Here is a 27,093-nt window from a genome sequence, read left to right on the forward strand (position 1 = left end):
TAAGTTGACTGGTAGTAGAGTGCGCGATAAAAACTACCTGCAAACAATGTGTTAAAACTTCACACCCTCTTGGTATGAGGATGCTGAAGAAACCCTAGAAGACCCATGGAAACAGTCACTCTAGGCACCAGCTTGCCAGCCTGCTGTCTACTGGGAGAATTCGGAGCTTCTCCACCAGCACTGCAGACTTTGCACTAGGAAACAGAAGGGCGCCTGCCTCTGTTCCTTGTGAGGGCACAGGGTGGGGAGGGTGCTCAGTCAGGGGCCAGAAGCTCAGGTGACCTTGGATGTGGGTAGGGGGCAGCAAAGCCCTGGCAGTCTGCAGGGGAATCTAACCCCTTTCCACAGGAACTCAGAGTCCTGGTTCAATAGACATGCCATTGAGACTTTGGATGGGCTGCTGCCCAGACCACTCAGGCCTTTCGGCAGAGACCCTGAGTTTAAGTGCAGAGAGTGGTTTCTTAGTTGGAAAAAGAAGAAAGAGGGAGAGAAAATTGACTGGGCTCCTTGGGTGGTGGGCCTGGTCTGTGGTTACTGATGGAAACCTGGAGAAGTGTGCAGGCTACATCCGTCTTTCTTTCAACAGCCTCAGGGTCTGCCCTGGGCCAGGAACTCAGCCTGACCTCCCAGCTGAGGTGTGTGTATGGAATCTTTCCTCTGGAAGGGGAGGGGGCAACCCAGAGGCATGGTCTGGGGCGTGGGGTCAGGGGGAATCTAGATGCAAAAAAGAATAGGGCTCCCAGATAGTAACACTTCCCCGTGTTCACGGAGGGTCTGCGTGTGCACATTGTATGGTTTATTTGGTCCTCACAAGAGCCTCTGAGATGGGCATGATTGTTTCCATTTTCAGACACTGAGACATGAGCCAAACCCAGGCCTGTCTCCACCAGAGCCTGTGCCCTTAACATGGACTGGTTAGCATAAATCTGATCTTTTTTTAAAAAATTTATTTGAGGGAGGGGGAGAGAGAGAGAGAGAAGGAAACATCGATTTGTTCTACTTATGCATTCATTGGTTGATTCTTATATGTGCCCTGACTGGGGTTTGAACCAGCAACCTTGGCGTATTGGGATAATTCTCTAACCAACTGAGCTACCCAGTCAGGGCCAAATCTGATCTTCTTAATGTCCTGATGTTTGCTTGGTTCATTTCCTTTAGTTTTGTTTTTCTTTTTAATGAAGTTTAAGGTCAAATTCATAACAATGCTTAAAGGAGGCAATCTATCAGGTATCTGGCACAGTGCCTGGCACATGGTAGGTACCTATCAAATGCTAACTCCCTTCATTCTCCATCATGCTAATGAAAACAAGGGGTCCTGGCTTTAATCATACAGACTTGAGTTTTAAAGGGGGAGCACCAAGCAGGAGGCATTGAGAAGGGAAGGTGCCATGCGGGGGCGTGCAGACAGAGTTTTCCACCCTACAACCCCAGCTGCCTCTTGCCTTTGCTAGGAACTTCTAGGACTCTGGATTTTGTTTCTGTGGTCATGGCATTGGGAAGGGGGCTCTCCTTCACAAGGCACACAAGCTAATCCCTTATTACCACAACCCTCTAAATCCAGGCAAGTCCTGGTCAGGAAAAACCTGGAGGCTGGGAGCAGGCTGGGCCTAACCTCGGATCTGGGGCATGATTTCTCTCTGAGAGAGCCTTGAATTACCCTCATTTATTCCTGTCTCAGCCAGTCTTGAGAGCACATAACCCAGGCCTCTTGCAAGCATTTGACACCCCAGCCTGGCAGGGAGGTGGTGGTGGCAGAGCTGCCAGGAGGTAGAACAATAGTGGCAGGTTCAAGCCAGTTGGCAATATCATAGCCACCTTTTGACCTAGGAAAGGGAGAAAGGATAGCGGCTCATTCATTCATTCATTCATTCATTCATTCATTCATTCAATTAAAATTTGTTGGGGGTGTCCAACACATAGACAATTATCATGGGTCATCTAGGATATGGTTCAGTTCTAAGGAGCTCACAGCCTAAATTCTTTAGCAAGGAGGCCAAGATTGAGGTCCCTGGTGCCTCCCAGGTAGATCTATTCCTCCTCTCCATACAAGAAGAGTTCTATGACTCAAAGTGAGGGCCACAGGTGTATGCAGGGATGTTCCAGGGTCTCATGTACACAAAATTGCTTATGTTCCTTACTCCGGGGGCAGATAGGATGCCAAAATATCACTGAGGGGAAGGAAGGGCTCAGATGTTCCCAGATAGGTCTCTGTCCATAGGAGTGGGCTTGGCATCAAGGGGCCCAGTCAGGGACAAGCTGAAAGGGGATTTGGACAATCAGTTCATGGGGAGAGAACAGGAGGTGGTGGGGTGGCATCCAGTTCCTTACCTTGGCAGTGTCCCTTCCTGACCATGACGTAGCCCTGATCACACTCGCAGTGGTAGGAGCCCTCTGTGTTGGTGCACCGGCCCCCGCGGCACGCCCCTGGCTGCTCACACTCATCTATGTCTGCAAACACACAGAAAAGACCTGAGTTGGAGCCAGCCCTGCAGAGGGTCCTGGGGACATTCCCTTCAGAGGCCAAGGACAAGGATACCTATGCTGAGGCCCAGGAGGGGAAGACGTCTTTGCTGTGACCATGATTGGCAGGGGACTTCTATGCCAGGTTTGAGACTGGCCTAGCTCAAACCCCCGAGTTCTATTCTCCCATCAGTAGGGAGGCTACTTTGGGGGCCCATGGGGACTTTCACAGCTGTCTCCTCACCACAGTGCAAGGGCTGGTCTTGAGATCAGGTGGCAGTCCATAGGGCATGATCTGAGGAAGCTAACAAAGTCCCCCTCCTGACCCCAGTAGAGCCCTTGTGTTGGTCTAGTCCTAGAGTTCTTAACAGGCCTCCTTAAAGGTTGGGATTAAGCAGCAAGTGAGAGGCAGAATGTTAGGCAGCTGAGGAACTATCAGTGAGGCTTATTCCCATGTCCCAAAGCATATTGGTGCCCCATGATGGCTCCAAAGCCCAACCCTGGCCATGCTACTCCCTTGCTTAACCCCTACCAGGGTTCCCCACTGCTCAGCCTGTATTTGATGATCCCCTCTGGTCCAGCCTCTAAGCCTTTGTTCACACGAATGCCTCTGCTTGGTTTGATGGCCAGCAGAGTTCTACTCCCATTTCAAAGACTGGCTCATTTGATTAACTCTATGTCTCTCTGGCCACCTCCCATTCTCTGCCCCACAGTCTAATTAAAGGAGGATTCACCTTTGCCCCCACCCCCAGCACTGATTCAAACACTTCACAGAGTCCTTCATAGATTAAATGAGACAATCCAGGTGAAGAGTTTAGCTCAGGGCCTGCCTGGCACAAAGTAGGCACTGAAGAGATGTTAGCTATTATTATTGTAGCATTAAACCTACCCCATAAAATCCAAGCTCCTCCGCCCGGCAGGTAAGATCTTCCGTGCGCTGCCCCGTTTAAGTCCCTCACCTCGGTTCCTGCCTCCCACACACCTCCTGGCCTCAGCTACATAGGACCTGCTTCTGAGCTTCTGCACATGCTGATTCCCTGCCTGGAGTAGCTTCCCACCCCCTGGCCTGGCTGTCTCCTGCTCCTCTCCCAGTCTGACTGCTCCCCTCTAACCCACATGCCCCTTCCCAGCATTCCCTTAGGACTCACCCCTAACCGTAACTGTTAATTTACTTGCTTTTTTCTCCCCGATTGCCAAGAATATGTCCTACTATCCTAGTGACCCCAAGTGCCCAACACAGAACCCCAAAAAGTGTATATACAGCATGAACGGAATAATCATCATTTGTTTATGGACAGTGTTTTCCTCTGAGCGGTGCTTCATAGCACCAGCGCACAGCAGAGTCACCGGCAGAAGGTGTAAAATGCCTGCTCCCGGGCCCACTCTGGAGGTTCTGACCCAGCCTTACTGGATGGGCCCAGGGACCTGCATTTTAGTAACTCTCCAGGCAATTCTGAAATAACTAGTCCTCCCTTTAGAAGCTCTAATCCCAATGGAAGAGAAAAGGGAACTCAGAGGCAGAGCCATGTGTGGGGACTTGATAACGGACCCACAAGCTGGTGGGGCCAGGATGACTGTCTGATAGATGAGGCTGGGAACACTGATGTGCTCTCTGGAGAGAAATGGAAATGGAAAAAAAGCCCGGGTCTTAACACACATGCAAGGTGGGCTCCGGGTGAGTTAAACATGCCACGGAAGGCGAAACTATACCTTTCCTGAAAGAACATGTAGGAGGACAGCTCTGTGGCTTAAGCCCCAAAAGCATAAAAATTGGGCAAAAAGGTGAATTTCAATACATCAGAATTAAGGATTTCTGTAAAAAGAAGGGCCTGTGAATAAGGATAATGCACAGAGGACAAAGTGGGAGAGTTGCAGCACCCAAGCCCAGGCGAGTCTGGAATATAAAAACTGCAAAAGAGCCACAGGGAAGCGCAGCGACCGCCACTGGAAAACTGGAAAACTGAGTGAAAGACGGGAACAAGCCATTCCAGGTAAGGAAACCCGAAGGCTAGCCTACGAAAAGAAGCTCATCCGTAAAGTAACTTATTTTAAATACTTAATAGCCAGGTAATTTATGTTACTCAATTAAGCTTATATTATCTGAATTCTAGAAAGTGTAAATTAATGAAATAACTCACAAAGTAAATATTTAAAATAATGAGATATTGTTTCACAAGCCCAGTGAAATTTAGAACATGGATGTTTTGCTCGATAAGGCCGCATTAGGTGGCAGCCAGGCCCCACTGGGAGAAGTACTGACAGCTGACCTTGAGCTCCCCCCCCTCCCCACTGTGGGGTCTGGCAGAGACATCCCGGACACCCAGGCCGGCACACAGCAAAACTCCTTGTCTGGGCCAGTCCTGGCGACACCATTCCCTGCAGCAGCCACTGCTGGTCCCAGGCCAGCACCCAGGGCTGGGCCTGCAGAGAGCAGTGCCTCTGGCCCACAGCACCCGCCAAGGCCTCGAAGCCCAGAGAAGCCCCTTGCCCCCAGCCTCTCCCCTCGCCAACTCCAGCTTGTTTGGAGTACCGTTGCCTGAGTCACGTCCCTGAAAGCCAACTGACCGAATTGTCAACCTCTGCTTACAGATCTCTACTGGCTGCCACTGCCTGTGGGACAGCATCCAAGCACTTCAGCCTGGCACTCAAGATACTTCGCAACTGGCTACGCCCCTGCCACTTCCTCCGCATGCCCCATGTTCCAGTCACACTGGATTTATCATTATCCCTGGAGCATGCCAGGCCTGTTCACTACTCTGCTCCCTGCAGAAATGGTTCCCTTTCCCTGGAATACCCTCTTCTCCCTCCAGTCCTTCACTTCGCGTGTAAGGGAGTGTGTGGTTAGACACAAAGCTCTGCCACAACTAGGTGTGAGGTCCCTGGGTGTTTCAATTCACCTCTTGAGCCTCAGTTTGCTAAACTATAAAATGGGCATAAAGATTTCTATTGCATGGGCTTGGGATGATGAGCTTCATAAATAAAGTGCTTAGGACAGCACCAGCTTGTACTAAGTGCTCATTAAAAGGTAGCTCCAATTCTGCCCCAGCTCAAACACCCTCATGGGGAAACCTTCCCGCATTCTTCCATATAGAACCAATTGTTTACTCATCCCCTGGACCCACCGTTCACATCTCACTCATCACACTGTCCTCAGAGCTCACACAGCTCTTGGCACATAGGTGCTCGATGCTTGAGTGCTGAATGAATGATGCCCTCAAGTCTCCCACTCTTCAATTAGGGAAGTGGTTTGTCTCCTCTACTCCCCTTCCCCGACAATCAGGTGAGGGGACCTGGGCAGCCTTGGTCTCTACAGACCAGATCCTTGGGGACCCTGGCAATGGGAGGGTATACAGCTTCCTGGAGGGGCCCTCGAGCGCCTGCTGGGCTGCCTCGGTCAGAACCACAATGCGAGCCCCAAGAAGGCAGTGCCATCCTCCAGGTGAAGGATCCAACTGGGTTATGGATCTTAAGTCCCAGCTTGGAAAGTGCTGCATCATATTCTCTGGGAGCTCTTCTGTAACAGTGTGTCTATCACAATATAACTGCTGCATATTAAAGGATTTGTGTAGGGTTTGTGTCGGAAGCATCCTCACCCATACACGGCTTCCTTGGGAAGCTCAAAGCCTTGCAAGCACCAAGCTGCCGAGGACCTGTGCTCCTCTCCTCTCCTCTCCCAAAGGCATGTTTTCTCCCCAGTCTGCCAGGAGTCCTAGATGGTGTCCTCATGGGTTGCCCTCCTTACCCAAAATGAAAGCAGCTCCCTGTCACTCAGATTTTGGGTCACCCTGGACCCTCACACTCTTGGCTTTAGCCGCAGTGCCCTGAAGCTTTTGGGAATGTTGCTGCTTTTTGGACTCATGCCTCTCGAGTTCGGTGCCAGGGTAGGTGGGCTTCCTCCCCAGTCCAGCTCAGAGCTCTGGTCTTGGTTCCCTGGGCCCCTGAACTCCCCACACTGCAGAGCTGTGGCTGAGCGCTGAGGATGCCTGGATCTTCTTCCACTTCAGCCCTCTCTGTGGGGTCTTGTGCCCCTCCCAAGGGCAAGGGCTTACCTTGGCATTCCTGCGTGGTCCCCGAGGTGGCCGGTGTGTAGCCAGGGTAGCAGAGGCAGGAGTAGGAGCCCACATGGTTGACACAGCGCCCTTTTCCCACGCAGGGGTCCCTCAGACATTCATTGTCATCTGAGCAGAGGAAGGTGGGGAGGGAGGTCAGGGAGGCCTTTCTTTGGGCACCTGCCTACAACCTGCCCCTGCTAAGGGCTGGACAGGGGATGGTGCTGTGGGGCAAGGAGGGGATAAGAGAGCAGAGGAAGCCAGAAAGACGAAATATTTCTAAGACTGGGAGCCATGAAGTCAGTCCATAGGGCCCACTCAGGCACCAAGGGCCTGGGGAGGCTGTCCCCCACTTCCTCCCTGCCCTACAGTGTATGTGCCTTCTTTGTAGGGATCAGGCCCACACTTGATGATGGCCCTGGTAGAGACATTTACAACAAGGGCAAACCTTGGTCCACTCTGTAGGCAGCAAGATGGCCCGTTTGGGGGGTGGGCTGAACTCACAGCTGAGGGTTCCAGGCACTGGTCTGGGGCCCTGGGATGGCTTCCCACTCTCTTGGAGTCCTGGAGACTCATCAGATGCTGCTCCCAGAGATTGGTCTCCCCAAGGTTAAGGTCAGCTTTGTCCACAGGGACTGCACTCCTTAACCCACAAATCACACAGCACTGCTTGGACCTTCTGCTGCCTGGACTCTTGACTCTGTCCCCTAGCAGCCCTGCTCTCATCTACCCCAGACACTGAGCGAGCCAGGACCCCTGGGTAAGTACCCGTGCAGTAGGCCTGGCTGGGGTGCAGCCGGTAGCCGGGGCTACAGATGCATCTGTATCCATCTGGGAGGTTCACACAGGTTCCAGGGCCACAGACGTTGGTGGCTCCAGCGGCACATCTGTCAATATCTGTGGGAGACAGAGCAAAGCAGAGGTTATGGGGGGTAGGATGTTGGCAAAGGCAGTGGAGCTGGTGGGAGGAGTGGGGGAGGCAGGACACAGGGGCCTCAAAAGACTCACAGAAACCTCATCTCACCCTTAGTTGGGCCCCCTCTTGGCACCTCCTCCAAGGGCCTTGAGCCCTACCAGGAGGGAGCTCACAGGAGTGCATCGCTCTGACTGAGACCAAGTAGATTCCAATGACCCATGTCCTGAGTCACAGCAGGGCTGGCCCTGCTGAGATCTCCCGCCTGACCTTACCCTGAATATGGGCATGGCTCTCACCACAGTACCCAGTGATTCCCTTCCCTGGCAAATCCTGCCCAGTTTCCCTTAGACAGACAGACAGATAGATCTGGTGAGCAGGGTGCTTGGGGAGAACTGCCAGGGGAAGATGGGAGAGGGGCTGGGGCCAACTAAGCAGGGCCTTGAATGCCACATTGAGACATGTAAGCAAGGGGGTGTGATCAGAGCTGCCTCAGAAAGACCACTCATCTTGCCATGCCACTGTGCTCAGAGAGATGGGGGGGGGCACTGGGGGCCCTTAGCAACCTGATGAAATAATTTAAATAAGGACCATTTTAGGTGGTGGTAATGGGGTAAAAAGTGAGGAGACAGACACTGAATTCAGAAACAGTTTGAAGACTCACCAGGACTCAGGGCTGAGGCTGCATAGAGGGCAGAGACTAGCTTTTTAAACTGTGTCCTTGATATTAGAAAAGTGCCCGGCACTCAGCACATGCTGAATGGACAAATCATTGACTGGATGAATAATGATGCTTTCGGCCTCTGTGTCCACCCGGATGTCTTAGCGGGAAGCCCACACACCCTGGGCTCCCTGCCTTTCCCCAAGGGAATGGTTTGGGATAGGGCCTGTGAGGGTGCTCAGTGGGGTTTCACAGCATTTGCTAAACTGGACTGAATTGAACATGAACACTGGCCTGTTTGCAAGGCTATCCTGTCACTGGCCTGGCTCCAAGTGTCAGCCTGGGGACTCATGGGGACTCCAGCCAGGTTCTAAATGTCCTTCCAGAGGAATGAGGATGGGGGATGGCTAGGAAGACGGGGGATCAGGCAAAAGGCTATTGGTGGTGGTTGGGGGAGATTTTGGTGGTGGTTTTGTCCCACTTAGAGCTGCTGCTGAGCCTGGCCAGGACCACTCCTGCCCCTCTTCCTCTGCCTCCAGGCCCATTTTCCTTGTCAGAGGCTCAGACTCCTAAGCTGAGCCCCTTACCCCAGCTCATGCTGCCTGCCAGGTGGAGGGGAGATGAGGAGCAGTTGCTGAGCCTAGAGGAGAGGTCCTGGGAGGGGGCAGCAGATGCCCTGGTTCAAGCCCAGGAAGACAAACCCAGCCCCCACCCCACATTCTCTGGACTGTTCCACCAGGCTGCGGGGTCTCTCCTTTTGCCAGAGGAAATCCAGAAAGACCCCTCTCCACCAAGGTGTCCTCGATCTGTGAGGTCAGGAGATCAGCAAGCCCTGGTCGGGGCACGTGTGAGGGCACATGTGCCCAGGGAAGAGCAGGTAACACCGGCCCTGCTTCTCTTGAACCAAGTGCCCAACAGTGAGCCTTAAGAAGGGCACATTCCAGAGCAAGGTGGATTTGCCAGGAATCTCCCCACCCTGCACCCCCTCACCACTGTAGCTGGTGGGGTGGAGGGGGGAGCACAGGCTCCCCGGCAGTTAAACAATCTTGAGAACTAGACCTTCCCGAAAGTCGGCCCTCCCCGTGGGCAGGAGGCTGCCACTGCCAGTCACTCAGATGACTCAGGGTCAACAGGCTTCCGGAGGCTCCACGTGCTCCCCTTCCTCTAGAGGCCCCTGGATTCTCCTGGGAGGCCTCTGAGTAAGACCCTCCCCCAAGGTGTTCTTTCCTTTCCCCTTCCTAGTTGGACCCGTGCTCCAGTCGGGACTCCTGGCTCACTAGGTAACCCTGTGGTCTCTGTGAGATGAGGCCAGGGCACTGAGCTGGGGTCAGAGTTCACTGCAGAGTTTGTTCATCTGGTTGAGAGGCCCCGGAGTCGGCTCTGCACAGTCACCCCTCACAGGGCTGGCTGCAGTACCTGGGGGACCCAGGGTCACCAGCACGTTGGTGGGGGTAGTAACTTGCTCTTCTTCCCGGGACTCTGGAATCCCCTGCCCAGGCAGTGGTGGCGTTGGTCTTCCTGTGGTGTCTCCTGTAGGGGGCAGAGGGGAGGGGGAGCAGGTGGGCACCAACCCCTGGCCACCTGCCTTCCCACCAGGAACAGTGCTCCCTCCAGAGATGCTGGAAGTGGCCTTTCCCTCCTCCCTGCTATTCTAACCCCGAGACCCAGGGGGGAGCCTAGGGTGGGCCACCCCTCTGCCTCCTAGCCTCCTGAGACTTGACCTGGCCCCAGAGAGAGCCAGAGAATCTGTGAGCCCATCGGGTCTTAGAGCGCATCCAGCCTCACCCTCCATTTCACAGGGGAGGAGACCGAAGCTTGCAGACATGGCCACTTGTCCAAGGCTACCTAGCTTCCTGGACACAGAGCCAAAGCTGGGAATCTGGTACCCACATCAGCATTCTTCCCCTGTTTGCAAAGAGCTTTACAGTTTACAGAGCTCTGCATGAACATCAACATCTCATGGACCTTGGGAGGCAGCAGGGTAGGCGTTCATGTCCATTTTATAGTAGAGGAAGCAGAAGCCCAGCTTTCTGACTTTGGAACAGTGCCCTGTTCCCAGCCCCAGCTCCTTAGGGGTATGGAGCTCCTGGAGAAGCATTCACATGTCATGTCTCATCCACGACCTCATCTGATCGGAGACCCATGTGTCAGCTCATGTGCACTAACTCCACTACTAGATGAAGGTCTCTCCTGTCCCTTCTCTGTTAGCTGAGAGCCAATAGGAGGAGGTCTCTTGTGACAGAAGTCCTACCTTACCTGGGCCAGTCCACCCTGTCTTAGCTATAATCTTCCTCCTTGCACTCTCACCTCCTCCCTCCCAAGCCTACCAGTCACACCAGGTCATTCTACCCCTTGCCCTGGGCTACAGGCCAGGGGAACAACAGTTCTAGTAAGGAGAGGAGTTGCTCTTGCTTGGCCAGTGTCCAGTTCCCATGATGACTAGGGCTCTGTCCTGACTTCCCTATCTGTCTGTTCTGGATCCCTAGAGCAATTTTGACCATCACATAGTTCTCCTGGTCCTAATATGTCCTTTGCCTCCTGCACTCTGGGTTACCAGTAACCTGGGCATGCCTTCTGCATGGTTTTCCAGGGAGCCTGCCAGGGGTGCCTCAGGCCCAGTCTCCTCCCAGCCCCATGCCTCCTGGGCCTAAGGCAGCTGAGCTGGAGTTAGTGCTATGACTCTAATGCCAGGGTTGGAGATCTAGATTCCCCAGGATCCACCTGCCAGCTCTTTAGGCCTTGCAGCCAGCACCAGTCTCAGAAGCTGCATGGCCAGGGGCAGGGGATGGAAAGGCCTGAGCAGCTGGGGTGGGGGCTGCTGGTGACCTCTCCCACCTCCATTAGCAACCCTCTGGAATGTGGGTACCTCTTGACCCCATACGGGAGAGGAAGGGGGCGAGGCCTTCCCGTCATGCCAGGCCAGGGGAGCAGGTTCCCAGGGCTGGGTGCTGCTGCTCCAAACTTCCTTTTCTAAGGCTCCAGAGATGGATGCCATGAACCCAGGATAAACTCCCGGTGGCTGTCCGAGGAGCTGTAACCCAAGGGGAAAGGGGAACCCCTCAGGCATCTCCCCCAGCCCAGATACCCTTGTCAGGAGTGGTCCCGGCCTCCAGCCAGGTGCTGGTGGCCGCCCGGAGTGGCTGCCTCTCCGCTGGCTTGGGCAGAGTCCCACTGCTCTTCTGCCCTTGCTCCCTTGCGGGCCTGGCCAGTTCCTCCTCCTCGGCTTTCCTCATAGTCAGGCGGATGTCTGAGCTTGAGTAGGTGTAGCCATGGCCAGCAGGGCAGATCTCCCTGAAGGCCTCTGCAAGGTCAATGGTCAGAGGCACGCTGAGAGATGCTGTTCCTGCAGGAACCCAGGGACCTCCCTCCCCTCCCTTTGAGGGACAAGGCTGCTGCAGCAGCATGGAGGGAGGGACCCCAGGCTGGGTTAAGGAGTTGAGCAGGAAGGAAGACTAGGGCTTTCTGGCTTGAGGTAAGGTCTAGGCGGGGGAAAATGGCCACACGCTTGGAAGAAGCTGAGAGGGGGACCGAGGGTTACCTGTGCCAGGCAGGGGGCATTTCTCACACTTGCTGCCCCATGCTTTGCCCACTCGGCTGCAGCAGCATATTTGCTTGGTGATCCTCTGGGTCAGAGGCAGGGTGCAGGTGCTGGGCCCCAGTGACCGGTAGCACAGCCCCTGATGCATGGACACAGCCTTGTCCGCTGCAACAGACATAGGTAGGAATGGGCAGGTGGCCAGGGAGAGGGCAGAGGATGGCACAGTGGCTGGTCGCGTGCACTCGGATTGGCTGGGAGTTTGGGGCCCTGAAAATGCTCATGAGAATGTAAGGAGGAAGAACTGTAGTGGAATGCTTCAGCACCTCCTCATGTTACCTGTTTGAGGGGACCCTGGCTCCCACCCACATGGAGAAGCTGAGAGCAGGAAGTGGGGATGCACCTGCTTGTCTCCGGGTGCTGAGTTAAAAGTGTTTACCAAAGCCCAACATGGGCCTGGGGTTGAATGGGGAGCAGTGTGTTCTGAGGGCCACGGTGTCCGTGGGGAGATGAGACAAGGTGAGAACCAAAGGCCCGAGGGGGAGCTTTCAGGACCGGGACCCTGTCATCTTTGTCCCCCTTCACATGGGTGTTCCCTCTGGGTGGCACTAGAGTCATGTTCATTCCATGGTCTTCTTGGTCCCAGTGCCTGAGGGTTTGCAGACTGAGTGCTTAGCCAGCCACAGGGAGCTCTGTTGAGCAGGGTGGCCGTCCTGATCCGGGCTGTTACTTGGCAGAGGCCAGTCAGCACTGGTTTTATTCAGCTCTGGTCAAGCCCCAGGAAAGCCCCGTCTGGACTGTGGCGTCAGTCTGCCATCTGAAGGGGTTGCCAGCCTGGGCCTCTCTCCGTGGGAAACCACAGAGGTCACTGGAAACAGCTGCCAGGCTGTACGCGCACGCACACACGGACATGATGCCAATACCACTCGTGACACGTATGTGTTTACGGATGCAGAAACACATTCAGAACCACAGAGGACCACAGGATTGTGGAAAGGCCTGGGGCTGGGCAGCAGTGGCATTCATGATACAGGCCCTATCAGGAAGATCTGCAGCTGAGTGACAGGGCTGCTCCATGCAGGAGCTGGAAAAGGCAGCCACCGCTCAGCCAGGTGTTAGGGCAGAGGCACACACATCCCCCCAAAGTAAATGCGGCCACAGATGGGGCAGAAATGATTAGAGAAAAACAGGAGTAGAAAATCCCAAACCGCCAAGTCCCAAAAGAAATGCTTAAAGCCCAAAGTGAAGTAGCAGCTGTCTGTGTGTCAGCGGGAGGGGACAGATCCTTTTTTGTACGCTGGGCCCAATTCTAGGTTGAGTAGCAGCCACTGGGCCCTGGGATGGGGCCTGGGGGAAATTTCTGCTCTGGGCCTGGCCCGTGGACCCTGAGGGTCCCATCTTGCCTCCCAGTGTACCCCAACCCTGCTCCCCACCAGCACTTACACACACAGCGGCTCCTTGACGGATCCAGCATGAGGCCAGGTCTGCAGGTGCACAGGTAGCTGCCCCTGGTGTTCACACACTCCGAGTCCTTGCACAGGCCCAGGGTCAAGCACTCGTTGATATCTGCAGGGTTGGAGAGGACCATGCACCCACCCTACTGAGGCCTGATGGAGGCGAAAGGCTGGGGGAGAGATCTTCAAATACTTTCTCCAAATAAAGGGACAACAGTAAGAGAGCTGCCATTTATTAAGTTGATCTCGCTCTCTGTGCCTCAATTTCCCCATCTTTAAAATGGGGATAATAAGAGTAACTACCAGATAGCCTTGAATAGGAAGATAAAACAAGATAAAAATGGCAAATCACTGGGTGCTGTAACTGGTAATAATGATCATAATATTAAGAGCTAGTGTTTACCGAGTGCCTATAACATGCTAGGCGCTTTACATGTGGGACCTCATTTAATTTTCACAATTTTATCAAATAGGTCCACAGGTCCTTATTTTACAGGTGGGGGAGCTGAGGCTCCAGGAGTAACTTGCTCAAAGCCACTCAGCTAGTAAGTGACATGCTGGGACACAAACAGGGGAAGCAGATAAGGGGACAGCTGGGGTTGGAGGGTGGAGAACGGGGCTCCCAATCAGCTTTCCTTAAGAGACCCAGAAGCATCTCCGCAGGACCCAAGTCTGGGGGACATGTGCGCAGGGAGCTGCAGGATGGAGGTGCCCAACCAGGAGGAGGAGGCAGGTGCTGTGTAATTGTTTAGGTGTCTGTCTTCACCTGGGGCAGCAGCCGTGTCTTAGCCATCCCTGTGTACTAGCACCTGGCACAATGTATGCAGCTCAGAGCAACACCCCAAAATTTCCCTGTGGGAGTAGGAGAGAAGGATGGGGAGAGAGGGGAGGTGGCACACGGGACGCAGAGTTGGGTGGGGCCCTTCGCAGACATGGAGACCACCACCACAGACATGGGGCATCCTGTATCCCGGGGGCTCAGTGGATGGACGGCAGAGCTCGTTTGAGATTCTGGAAATAACTTTAACCTTCCAGGCTGGGAAACCTGCCAGGAGGGGCCACTGGAGACAGTCTAGATATGAACAGCCTTACCGCACCCTCCAAGGGCAAGACTACAGACACCTCTCTGCACCCACTGTGCACTAGGCCCTCAGCCCACTGGCTGTGCGGGAGGTGGACCCTAGGCCGGGCTGCGCCAGGAGTCTGCCCTTTTGCCTGGTTCAAGCCCTTTCTTAATCCACAGGCCAGAAATCCCTTGTGGGGCCTGGCACCTCACAGGCAGACAGCTCAGCCACCCCAGGGTCTCCTCAGACTCCACTCCCCTGAAGAAGCCTCCAGGGGGAAGGCACCCAGGAGGCCATCTGGGTCAAGCCCTTGTCTCTAACCCAGCTTCACCTGAAGTAGCCATACGGACAGAACTACATCCGGCTCTCAAAGCTTCCCAAAGGGGAAACTGCCTTAGTTCCTCACTGACGCCCATCAGCCCCAGAATCCTCTCACAGGCCGAAAGGGCCCACTCCTATCAAACCTATTGCCAGGCCATGGCCGACAGGGGCTCTTCACTCAGAGCCTGAGCTGCTGAGTGGCAGCAGCTGCCTCCCTCAGGGGAGCCTTCTGGACCCCTCAGTAATCCTGGTCCCACTGCCCACCCCTACTGGAATTCCCTGCAGTGACAAAGCCATAGCTGAGCCCTACCTCTCACCCTTCTGTCCCAAGGTGCCCCTGGACCTTAACCCCCTGGAGGCCCTGGGGTGGCTGAGCTACTTTCTAATGCAGAGCACTCTGGGTCTCATCTGGCCTTACAGAGCCTGTCAACCAGGCCAGCAAGGCTGGGTTTATGCTTTGTGGTCCCCCTCTCCTCCCCCTGTGCCCTCTCCTTCCCCTGTCCTGGCCATGGATTGAGGCAGAAATAGCTGAAGGTGCTTTGCTGGGGAAAGTCCACAGATGTCTCCACTAACTCAGGCTGATTTGATCTTCCAACTGGAGTCAAAAACTCTCCCATCCAGAGAGCTCAGTCTAGGAGGTGAGTGGCTGTGCGGGAAGTGAGGTGCCACCTTCAGACATGGAGTCATACATTCCTAGAGAGGCATCTGGCCCAGGTCCAGGAGGGGGTGGGTGGAGAAGGGGAGGAGGAGATGGGCTCAGCTGCAGGTCCTTTCTCAGCTCACTCTATCACTATCCCCTGACTTCCTCAGGCCTCTGGAACCAGAACCAGCAACCCCCAGAGCTCCCCCAAGCTGGGGCTTAGAGGTGCCCAGTGGAGACCATACAGGCAGTGTCCACTGACGAAGCAGGGTGGGTGGGGTGTCCCTGCATCATCAGGCCTCTGTCATTTCCCATCCCCAGCTGAGCCGTGGCCCTGGTCATCCTTACCTTGGCAATGAGTGAGGTTTAGTCTCTTGTACCCCTGGGGACACTCCAGGTGGCCATTTTCAATCACTGGGGAGGCTGAGGAGTGAAGATACAGACAGGTCTCAATGAAGGCCCTTGGGCTCCTCTGTCATCCATGCTGCAAAGTTGGATGCAGTCTGAATTTCCCGCCCACTGCAGCTGTGGGGCCCAGCTCCCCAAGCCATCACCTTGGGCAGCTGTACCTCCTTGGCTCCCACCAGGCTACTCTCAGTCCACCTTGCTCTTAATAAAAATGATACTAAATAACTAGTACATATCTTGTATATAATTATATATAGCATATACAGTATATAGCATATAGTAAATATTTTGTATATATTGTATACAGTATATAGAATTGTATGTAGTATATATGTATCAATGTAATACAATATCACATATGATTAAACATGTTTTATTACGTATTTTTACTTTTTTTTTTTGGAAGTAATTATAGATTTGCAGGAAATTGCAAAAAATACTACCTGAGTATCCATCACCCAGTTTCTCCTACATAACTACAGTTGTTTTACTGGTTTTTAAACATTTGGATAGAACAATTCACACCCTGGCTAAGTTCAGTCTATTTTGATACTTGGTTTTAATGCTGCCGTAGCTGACAAAGCATCCTAGATCAAGAGGGAAGAAAGCTCATCAGTGTCTGTGCTTATAAAACCGTGACATTTATTTTTCACTCACATTTACCAACCATGTGATGCTGCTGAAATCTGGCTAGTAAATTTCCATCTTCCCGTGAGGAGGTCAGTTAATTGTTCTTACAAATTAAATTCTAAGTTAGAAAATTCCAGCTTTCAAGTTTTTCAAGTGTACAAATGGATATGGTTTATAGCACCCCATAATGAGGAAATAATTCTCAGTGTTTTGGTGTTGATACATCTCCTGCCTAGATTTCACAACATTCCCCTTTACTTTATAGGGAAATGAAAAACCCATGTTAAATAAAAACATGGAAAAGTCTCCACTACTTTGGAGGGACAGACTAGTCTGTCGACCTTGTTGAAAAGCTCTAGCAGGTAGCCACTGACAGCCACCTGTCGTCACAGAAAAAAAGCAACAAATATGGAACACCCATCTTTTTTGGTTTTTAACAAAGAATAGCTCATCTTTAAGTCTGGCAATTCCTCTGCCAAGAAAGACATAGCCAGCAATTCTCAAAGGGCTCAAGGAATTTTCACAGACAATATTCCAACACAAAGTTCCATAAAGATACCATCATACTTTAAAGGTCTTGTTTTGTAAAGTTAACTGCGCGATGACTTCCGGGGACAATTTGTCATCTGGCTTTGACTCCTTTGCGGCAATAGGTGGCCCATGAAGTCTGCTGTGAAGGAATTTTACATCCAATGCTCTCCTCGCCGTTCCCTTACCAGTCATAGCTTCAGCGGATATACTTCCAGGGTTGTTTAGTAAAGCTTATTTTCATTCAAGAAGTCATTGACTGTCGAGAATATATGTCCTCCGGTTCATCCTTTCTTTCACGACTTACAAAAAGATAGTCCTTGCCTTGGCCGGGGCCTCAGTTGGTTGGAGCATCAGTCAGTGCATGCAAAGGTTGCAGGTTTGCTCCTCCTTGGGGGCGCTACGTCAGGGCGCTGCAGGAGGCAACCGGTCGATGTCTCTCTCTCACATAGATGTTTCTCTCTCTTTCTCTCTAAAAAATCAGTAGACGTATCCTCGGGTGAGGATTTTTTTAAAAAAAGATAGTTTTTCATATATTTTATTGTTGAAATAGATTCTTGCAAATACCAAGAGACTTGGACAGCCAGGTTTGAGTGTCATGGTATTGGTAAATGGTTTTTTAATCCTGACAGCTTTGACTCTGTCATTAGCTGCTATGTCTGGGCACATTATACACCCAAGGCAGGGTTTGTTAGTAAAGACGGCAGACGTAAACTATAGTTCACATGGCCTTCTTGATCATTGCATCCTGGGTTCCATTTTGGGTCACATCTGAGAGGTCAGCATTGTTTTACCTTGGGATGTGGCTTGATTACATGTTAGAGGAGACGCGTCAGCTTTGCATCTTTTCATGATTACTTGCGATTATGTTATTGGTGTTATTTTGAATCCTGTTTCTTTGCAGGGATTTTTGAGCCGCTTCTCCACTTGGTGAGGGTTGCTGGTTAAAATGAGACAATATAATTGAAAAATCCCGTAAACCACGCACTGTTGTACATTGTGTGTTGTGAAACACCAAACAACCACGAGAGGCACCACCTCTCCTGGGAACTCCACTCTTCCCTGACACTTTGCGTGCCAAAAGTGATAGGTGACAGTCTGATATACAGACCAAGTGAGGACATAATTAGAAAAGCTTAATTTTTAAGATTAAAAGGATGTGCATATAAGTTGTAATATTTGTTCCTGCCGTGGAAGGTCTTGCTCGGGGTTTGCATGGTGTTCCACCGCGGGGACTGGGCTCCGGCTGAAAGCGCTTGAGCTGTGTGATTCATAGTGAGGGGGGAAGGCAGGTATCACCTGCCTGGCACCCACCCAGGCACGTCTCTCAGGTGCTCACAACACGTCCAGGTCTTCCTGCGTCACAGCACTTAACATGACAGGCTGTTTGCTTGTCTCTCTGCCCCGATAAAGCATAAGCTCCGTGAGGACAAGGACCTTGTCTTCTTCGTTGTTGCTATGTCTCTAGAGCCAAGCATAGTGTGTGGAACAGCAGTGCAGACACTCAATCAAAATGGAACGAATACTAATAGCAGACACTAAAACAGCACTCACTGCGGGCCAGCTATTATGAAGGCTTTACATATATTAACTTATGTAATCCTCATAACAGCCCTCAGAGGCACTTAATGTTATTATCCCCATTTTACAGATGAGCAAACTGAGGCACAGAGGGGTTAGGAAACATGCCCAAGCAGGTGGGTTAGAACTGGGATTATGATCTCAGGCATCTGCCTCCAGAGGATAGATTCTGAACCATTCCTCTCTACTGCCTCCAAATAAATAAATGACTGAATTCATGGCAAGTCTTAGGAGGTGTTTAGGCTGAGAATCCTAGGGTCTGGGGGTCACGGGAAAACACCTGCCAGCAGGAAGCGTATCACCCTTTCTGGGAACATTCCCTCTCCCCTGTCTCCCCCCCCCCTTTTTTTTTTTTACAAGGGATCAGGAGAGTGAATGGGAAATAAATAAAAAGACAAGGATACCCAGGAGGAGGTCAGAAGAACTAATTAGATGCTGGGTAAATGCTCCACAATGTATCTAACCGACGCCATGCAGAATCGATAAAGGAAATGGTGACGAACCTATGCCACCCTCATGGCCTCTCAGCTCAAGGGTCAGAGAACAGAGAGAGAAGGAGATGTGAGATCTAGAGAGAGTGCCTGCTGACCCGTGATTTCCACAGACACTTAGAGGCTACAGGCGACCTTGCAGGTGGGACTCTTAGACCCAAGGAAGCCAACGCAGCTCCTGAGGGCTCAGCTGGGGTCAACCTGAACTCCAAGGAGTCTGAACATCACAAAATGCCTGGGGAGCATGTAGGGCAGACATGTATAAGGAAACCTGGGCCATGGGGGCCTGCAACTCAGGTCTTCTGGCCTCTGACCTGGGCCCTGTCCATTCGCTGCACCTCTGCCTGGGCACATACCGGGAAGCAAGCAGAGGCCCCCTGGCTGCACCGTGCTCCCGCCTGTGAATTCTCCCCCTTGGCTTTCTTCCCCCAGGAAGTCCTCAACAAGAGCAAACCAATTGCTGGAGATGGTTTTGGCCCGGACCCCATGACAGAGTTCGGGAAGGAGGTGGGAATGTAAGTCTGGCCACAGGGCTGTTTAAAAGCCATGCCGATCTCAGCCTGCGATGACAGATGGCTGCAGCAGGGAGATGTGAAGGGACCTGTCACACACCTCTCTGCGCAGAGAACACACACACACACACACACACACACACACACTAGCAGAACCCCCGACTTGCAAACCTCAGGCAGGTAAGCTGGAGAGAAACTCCTATTCCCCAGAGCAGGTGAAAGAGTGTGGGAGCTGGGGCAGCCAGACCTGCATCAATTTCTGGCTCCAGTCCAAAGAGCCGTGTGTCCTGGGGCACATTGCTTAACCTCTTTCGGTCTTAATTTTTTCATCTGTAGAAGTCGGGGCAGAAACTCAGTTCGTGGGTTGTTGTAAGGATTAACTTGACCGAAACAATCAATGGCAGATTGAAGCTAGCACGATGCCTGCCACAGCCTGTAGGCGCTCCCCAAGGATTCCTTCTTCCTTCCTTCCTTCCCTCCCTCCTTCCCTCCCTCCCTCCCTCCCTCCCTCCCTCCCTCCCTCTCTCCCTCTCTTCCTTCCTTCCCTCCTTCCACACAATCTCAGTGTTGCCCCTCACTGGCTGGAGAGACTTGGGCAAGTTACTCAACCTCTCTGAGCCTCAGTTTTCTTATCAGTAAAATGGGTTGAAAATTCCTTCCTGGAGGGTGAGGGGTTATTGTGAATGCTGAACAGGCATGTAAAACTCTGAGTACGATGCTTGTCACATGTTGGTAATTATCATAATGTTTATTATTCCAGATTTTCCTTTTTGATGAAATCCTAAGGGATCCTCCCAATAATTGTAGAAGTTCTGCCCAAAGATGGGCTCTGACTGCTTCCTCAGGGGGGCACTAGAGCCAAAGTGGGCGTCTTAGTCACCACAAACAATGAGGTGGAGAGAGGTCTGGTCAGACCCCTGGCTCAGACAGGTGCCACCCTGCCACCCTACCCCCATCCCTTCATGGAGCTCTCCAGGCCAGAGATGCCACGTGTCAGGGACACCCCCGCGGGTGTAGGGAGGGTGTTAACATGAGCCCTGGCACAGTTCCCAGGATGCTTCGAGTCCCTTGGAAGAAGCTCTCAGAACATCCCCAAGCCAAAGAAACAGTTTTTTTCAGCCCAACAACTGAAATTCTGAAAATCCCATTTTTTTAAGGGTAGGATCCAAAGTCCCAGAGGGGAGAAATCCCACCCCAGCACAGCTGTTCCGCAAGCTGGGTCCTCTAGCTCAGCAAATGCCAGGGGCACAAGAAGCCAGTTAGAGAGCGTTTAGAAGCAGAGGTCTGGGGTCGTGTAGAACTGGGGTTTCAGGCCCAGTTTCCTCATCTATAAAAGGAAGACAGTAATACCTGAAATTCCTAGATATTGTTAGGATACAATGAAATGAGGAAGCACTTAGCATGGGGCCTGGCACTTATGAGATGCTCTGAATAACAATGGCAGTGATGATAATGACCTTGCTGCTGTGGCCCCAGGTTTCTCTACTCCAACCTGGCCTCATGCCCAAATCACTCTCACATCCACCCTCCACAGGGGTGGCAGCACAGACTGTGCCTGTCATACTCCTCATGGGCAAGGGCCCTGACAAAACCAGGCCAAACCCAAGCTTCCTTTATATTGAGTGTTTCACATAAATTTTCAGATGGAAATATAAACCTCCATTCCCTCCACAATCGGTTTCCTTCCCAACCCCCTTCTAGGAACTTTCTACTGAGGTAGGCACACTTCGCGTGTCAGGGAGCTCAGTACTTCTGGGCACACCCCATTGTATTGCTGGGCAGTTGCAGTTTTTAAAAAAATTCAATCTCAGCGTGGCTGCTTCTTTATACGCTTAGTTATAGGAGTTCTTTTCAGCTAGTCTTCAGGTGGTTCTCCAGGGTGATTGGTCTATAATGTAGTGTAATTTTGATGTGGTCGTGGGAGGAGGCGAGCACAGCATTTACCTGCTCCTCCGTTTGGACCCAGTGACAGTTTTTAATAAGCTGTTGCTTGCACTCAGTTTCGAGTTGAGCTCTGCTTACTAGAAACATCCACTCTTCGGCTTTCGCCCTCCTGAACCACGTGGAACAAGCCTACTCACTCCACTATTCTGTCAGTGCATCTCGGTTAACTCTTAGGCCTGGGCTGCAGGCTGCTTCCCAGACTGTCTATTCAACTCCAATCTTCTTGAGGGACGTGGTGCTTCACACACACATAACTCATGAAACACAATCCTCGGGTGCATCCTCCTGCCTGTGAAATTATGGTTTGGGGTCCTGCATTTTGCTGTCTCCAGACAGGCCCAGGCCTCCCCAGAATAATTGGGGAGATCTTAGCTAGGAATCAGACGCGTTGTGGTGTTTGAACCCTAGCTCCACTTGTCCTAACTGTGTGACCTTGGACAAGTTCCTCAGCCTTCTCTGAACTTCATTTTCCTCATCTGTCAAGTGGGAATAAAGAGCCTTAGCTTGTAGGTGGTTGTAACAATTCAATGAGATCGTGCAGGTGGCGAGCCCAGCATAGTGGAAAAGTTCAGTAACTGGTGGCTATTGTTGTTTTAAGAGGGAAAGCTGCCAAATTCTTTGAAGGGGCAGAGCAAGAATCAGTTCTCCCTGGAGATACAGGGAGGGGCCGGGTTCTGAGGTGAACTCATCCCATGCCAAGCAGATGGAAAGACGATCTCGTGGCACACAGCTGGAGCCCACCAATGCAAAACTCCAGCTGTGGGCCAGCCCTGCTGCCCCAGCAAAGGGGCCTCGGGTGGACACAGCCAGTGCCAAGACAGATGGGGCAGCGGCCAACTTTCCAGCCAACCCAGATGTCTGTCCTTCTCAGATGAAATCTCAAAAATGTGGCTTTAATCAAAGTGGCTTTTGAGAGCCAGGTGCCCTGCAAACTCTGGCGGGGGACTTCGGAAGTTCTGAGTGGGGACCTTCGATAACTCCCACGGGGTCAGGAAGGTCAGCTGCATCTGTCACCCAGTGAAGGGAGAAGGGTGACCATAGGCTAGCCTGGATCGATCGATGGAGCCATCTCCCCAAGAAAGTAGGCACGGGAATTTTTCTGGAAGAAAGGGGATTTGTCCGTGCCATGTAACAGGCTTCAAGATAGTCCCTTTTCCATGTCAGAAATAGCAGCATTCTGCAGGGGCCTTCATCCAGAGTCCAGCCCCAAGCCTCAGAGGCCAGGTGATTTAGGGGAAGCCATGAAGTCACAGAGCTTCCTGGCTGCTGGCTGCACTACTCCCCTCACCCCTGATTCTGCTAGACCACCTCACTGGGGATGACAAAGTCCTTCCCTGAGATGCAAAGCCTCATTGTATCAGAGAAATAGAGGCTCAGAGGGGCAAAGCCACCAGGGTTGAGAATGTTCTAGAACCCAGAAGTTTTGCCCACTATTCCCAATTTCCCTCTAGCAGCTGGCCTGTCTTCTGCTCACTCTTGCACAGTAGCTTGCTTGTCATGCCTCCTTAAAGAAACATCCCCCCCAGCCCCAGGCTTGCGCATGGAGCTAGGTGTGTGGCACCCTGTCAACACAAACAAGGCTCCCGGCTCCTGCCCTTCCCTATACAATGCCCAGTTGCACTTCAATGTGTTTTAAATGCTTATGTTGCCCTGTCTTTGTTATTACGCTCTTTGGTGTGTTAGAATGCTTGCCATTCCAGGGTCTGCACCCTGGTGCCCAGCTTGCTGAGTGTGCTGAATATAGCAGGGAGGGGGCGGGGGGGGGGAGCTGGTGGCATATGATACCGGGGGCGGGGGGGGGGGGGGCTCAGCCTTGGGTGTGCTGTGCTCCAGGAAATGTTGTTCACTCTCTTGATCTCACCTGCATATGTAATTTCCTTGGCTTCTTAAGCAATTCCCCATCTCTTTGACTGGCTTACTCTGATAAATCTTCACGCCACCTCCTCTAAGAAGCTTTCCCTGATTCACTAGTTGGAGCTAGGATTTCCTACCTGCAGTGTACAGATGTGCAGGTTGTGCACGGCACAAAAGCACCACATTAAGGGGATCATTGGCATCCTGGATAGTATATTTATAAAGGCTGTTTTGAACAAATGGAAGGGGGACCTTTCTCTAATTTGCACAAAGGTGCTATAGAACTTATCAGTGTCCCTGGTTCTGCTGTCTGTTCCCACTGCTTTTGGCACTGTCTAGTCACTGCACTAGCACTCTTTCTCTTTTACTGATTCCCATTATATGTCTGTGCCTCTTTTCCCCACCAGACTGTAGGCTTGGAGACAAGAAGCACTATTTCTACCAAATTCTCCACTCTGGCCAGGGCCTGCACACTAAGGGTATTTTAAACTTGCTTCATCAATGTAGCTGTTGACTGAGTGGAATGTGGGGTATGGAAGTCTCCAGGGTCAGCTGGACCAGGAGGAAGGAAAAACAAGGGGAAAAAAGAAAAGCGGCAAAAAAATCTCTGGCCTGCAGGGGGAGATGCTGAGCAGTCTGACCACACTCCTAGTGGGCCCGTGGGTCCATTCCCTTTTCCCTTTTTGGAGAGATCTTTCTAATAATAATATTAACAGCTACCATTTATGGACCTGACACTAAGCACATGCATCATCTCATTTACTCTCCACAGCAGCCCTAGGAGGCTGGCACTGTTACCCTCTGCATTTTCTAGATCAGAGGCAGAGAAGAGAGAGGTCAGCAGGCAGAGCTGGGACTGATACCAGCTATGTGCTGGGTGTTTAAGCCTGGGAGCTTAAAACAACCTTTTGCTGCTTCACCAAAAATTCTATTACACTGTGAAACCGTCCACACTTATTTTTAGTTAGGAAAATACAGTCACTGCTCCAAAGCCTGGTCTGAAGTTAAGAACAGCCCTGCCCCTCCCACCTTTGGGCTCCAGTCCAGGCCCCCCACCAAGCCAACTCACTAAGTTGATTGCTGACAGGCCAAAGAAATACATGGCAGGACGGAGCCCAGGAGTGAGGCCTGGAAGGGAAGACAGGCCAGGCGGGCAGAGCCATACTCAAGGCACAGGCACCTTGTCTCAGCCTCCCGACTGCAAGATCAATGCCTATGAGAGCAGTGTTTTGCTCACCCCTGAATTCTCAGTGCTTGGCATGCACGAGGCACCTGGCAAGTATTTGCTGAGTGAGTGAATGAATGAATAAATGAATAAATACATGTTAGGTTTTCCCACTATCCAAAAGAGGGCAGGGAACTGCATTTCCCATACCCAAGGCTGAGGACATTCTGGGACAGACACCTAATCCTGATTCAAAGACTGGAGGCAGAAAACAGGAGGCAAGGAGGAGGTCTGGAGCCACTCCAGGGAGAGAATGAGGGAAATACTAAATCACCAAGTCTTCAGGGGCCATATGGAAGGGGGTACAGGGGTAGAAGAGGGCCCAGTATGGGATGGGATCCCTAAAATCTGAGCAGGAATACTGGCAAGATGGAACCTCTTCAGGCATGAGATGGAGCAGGTAGGCCAGGCTGCCCTGAAAGAGGGTCTGAGCCATCAGGAGCCTCAGCCACCAGCCAGAGGCACCCTCGAAGCAGATCTGGAAAAACTGCCCAGTTTATCAGCAAGTTCTACCTGCTTGGCCTCTGAAACCCTGGTAGGAGATGGGTCAGGGGTGAAACAGAGGTGAGGCCCCAGGATAGCTTGCCATACAACCCTGGATCCTGGCACCTAGCACTCACCTGGTCTGGGCGGGCATGGGGCACACAAGGTCACCCCCCAGAAGGCCCCCACACTCCCACAGCAGTCCTCTTGGGTAGTGAGCTCCAGCAGGGGGTTGGCACACTGGAAAAAAGGCCATGGACATGTGTCACCACTTCTTCTCTCCCCTGCTGTGCACAGAGATGTCCCAGAAAAGCCTGAGACAAGGGCTCCCTTCCCCCCACACCTTGCCAAAGGATACCCACACCCAATGGAGGGTAGGAAAGAATCAGCTGATGTCCCAGAAGGAAGCAAAGAAACCTATAGTCCACTCAACCAGACCTTAAATTTGAGGGGTGGGGACATTCCCCAGGCAAGATAAGATCTCTGTGCAGGTCTGCAAACTGCCTCCTTCCATGTCACAGCCCATAGATAGAGGATCCCAAAGGATGTGCTTTTCCTCTGTTAAGCTCCAGGGTCACCCACAGTGCCAGCCTTCCTCATGGGCATGGCCCAGGCTCAGGGACACCACAAGCTGGCAGGCCAAGGAGGGTCTGGGAATTCAGAGTCTCTATCCCCTGGCTACTTCCACCTCCTCCAGTTTCCTAACCTCAAGAGCAATTTCTGGGAACAACCAACTGCAACCCCTAGAAAAATCATCCTGAGTCTGGCTTAGCCCCCATTCTTAGGTGCCTGGACTCAGAAAAGCTCACCTGATTTTTCATCACTGACTGTTGCTTCCAGAGGGGGATGGAGTGTCTCTTATCAGTGCACCCCCAAGGCTCTGGGGTTTAACCTGCATTTGCTAATTCCACATCTCTGTGACTCCAATCTCAACTGAATGCCAAACTCTTTCTTGCCAGATTTAATAGCCCCACTGTCCATGCACCAGGACATCCTAGACTCAGCTCAGAGAGAGCCCAGGATTTACTGGGGCGCAGGGATACAGGGGACCCTCCAGAGGGGGAATCTCTTGGGCCCCGTTCTGCTTGCACTGATAGGTACCTAGCGGAGCCCAGGTAGGAGGCCCAGCCTGTCTGCATGCAGGCAATTTTATGCCCTGAGTTTTCTCATCTGGGGGATGGGAGACTCTGCTGACACTCACATTCCATAAGAACAAGGAAGAGAGAGAGAAGGGGGCAGAGTGGGGAGGTATCACTGTTCTGGAAGTTTCCAGGGCTGAGATAGGAGCTACTTTCTCACCTGGCCATTCACACCGCTCAGGTAGCACCGACCCAGCAGCCCCTGAGGCCTGGGTGCCGCTGGGGGCAGTAGCCGAGGGGCCTCTCCAGACCGAGTGGGGATGCTGTTGCTGTCCCAGTGGCTGTGGCCGGGGCTGGCAGGGAGCCGGGGCGAGGGTCTGGTCTCCACGCTGTTCTCCTCTGGGGTTTCCTCGGCCTCGCCCCGCACCCGAGCCACCTGGTGGACCTGCACGGAGGCCTCGGGCGGGTGGTGAATGTGCACCTTCACCAAGGAGGGGTTCACAGAGGCTGGGCACAGGGGCTGGGATCAGAGTCAGGGAAATGCCCCCCCTCTGAAAGTGCCCCCCAGCCCTGGGCCAGGCAAGCCACTGGCCATGTGTTGCCCCCCAATTCTCCCTCACTTCTTCACTTTCTACTCAAACCCCAGCACAATTCCCCAGTAAGGACAGGATGAAGCACAGACTCCTTCACTCCTTGCCTCTCAATGAAGGACCTTCATTATCAACTTCTAAACTACCCTCCTGATTCCACCTTCCCCACGATCCTGCATAATCCTGAGCTCCAGCGCGCAGCCGAGCCCACGTGGTTCCACCTCCATGGCTTCACTCATGCTAGTCCCTCCGAGGCGGAGCCTCTCCCACTCCTCTCTGCAGAACCAAAGGCTGCCCATTGTTTAAGACCTAACCAAAGTCCCCCTCCTCCAAGCAGCCTTCCCTGAACACCCTGGGCTTAGGGGGATCTCCATCCCCACCCTGACCTCCTATATTTTTTGTACCTTTAATTTGGCACCTAATAATGGAAGGCAGGGGAAATGAAGGGTTTTATAATGCTATTCTCTTTCCATTCACTCTCCCTCTATTGTCCAGGTCCGTGGGTGCCTTGAAGGCAGGACCCTGTCCTTAATACTCTTTTGTCTCATGCATAGCGCCCAGTATGGGGTAAGGACAAACATATCGCTAATTCAGATGGGAGGGCAAAGAGAAGTTTAGGGAATAAAACTTAGTGCTGAGGGCAGAGGAGAAGGAGGGAGGCTTGACTGTGA

At 52.4% G+C, this 27,093-nt stretch overlaps 1 protein-coding gene across 1 annotated transcript in view; it reads right to left on the minus strand.

Annotated features, from left to right (window-relative positions):
* The window catches only part of LTBP2 (latent transforming growth factor beta binding protein 2), a gene marked incomplete at its 5' end in the record, with an annotated part of 89,938 nt that overhangs the window by 18,263 nt on the left and 44,582 nt on the right, over nt 1-27,093 (minus strand). The window contains 10 exon segments of the mRNA XM_081137551.1: nt 2,329-2,448; nt 6,510-6,638; nt 7,278-7,406; nt 9,500-9,613; nt 11,169-11,384; nt 11,622-11,786; nt 13,062-13,184; nt 15,446-15,520; nt 24,891-24,993; nt 26,053-26,339. Of these exon segments, the coding sequence (XP_080993677.1) occupies nt 2,329-2,448; nt 6,510-6,638; nt 7,278-7,406; nt 9,500-9,613; nt 11,169-11,384; nt 11,622-11,786; nt 13,062-13,184; nt 15,446-15,520; nt 24,891-24,993; nt 26,053-26,339 (1,461 nt within the window).

Source organism: Miniopterus schreibersii, assembly GCF_964146895.1.
Source record: "Miniopterus schreibersii genome assembly, chromosome: 1".
NCBI lineage: Eukaryota > Metazoa > Chordata > Mammalia > Chiroptera > Miniopteridae > Miniopterus > Miniopterus schreibersii.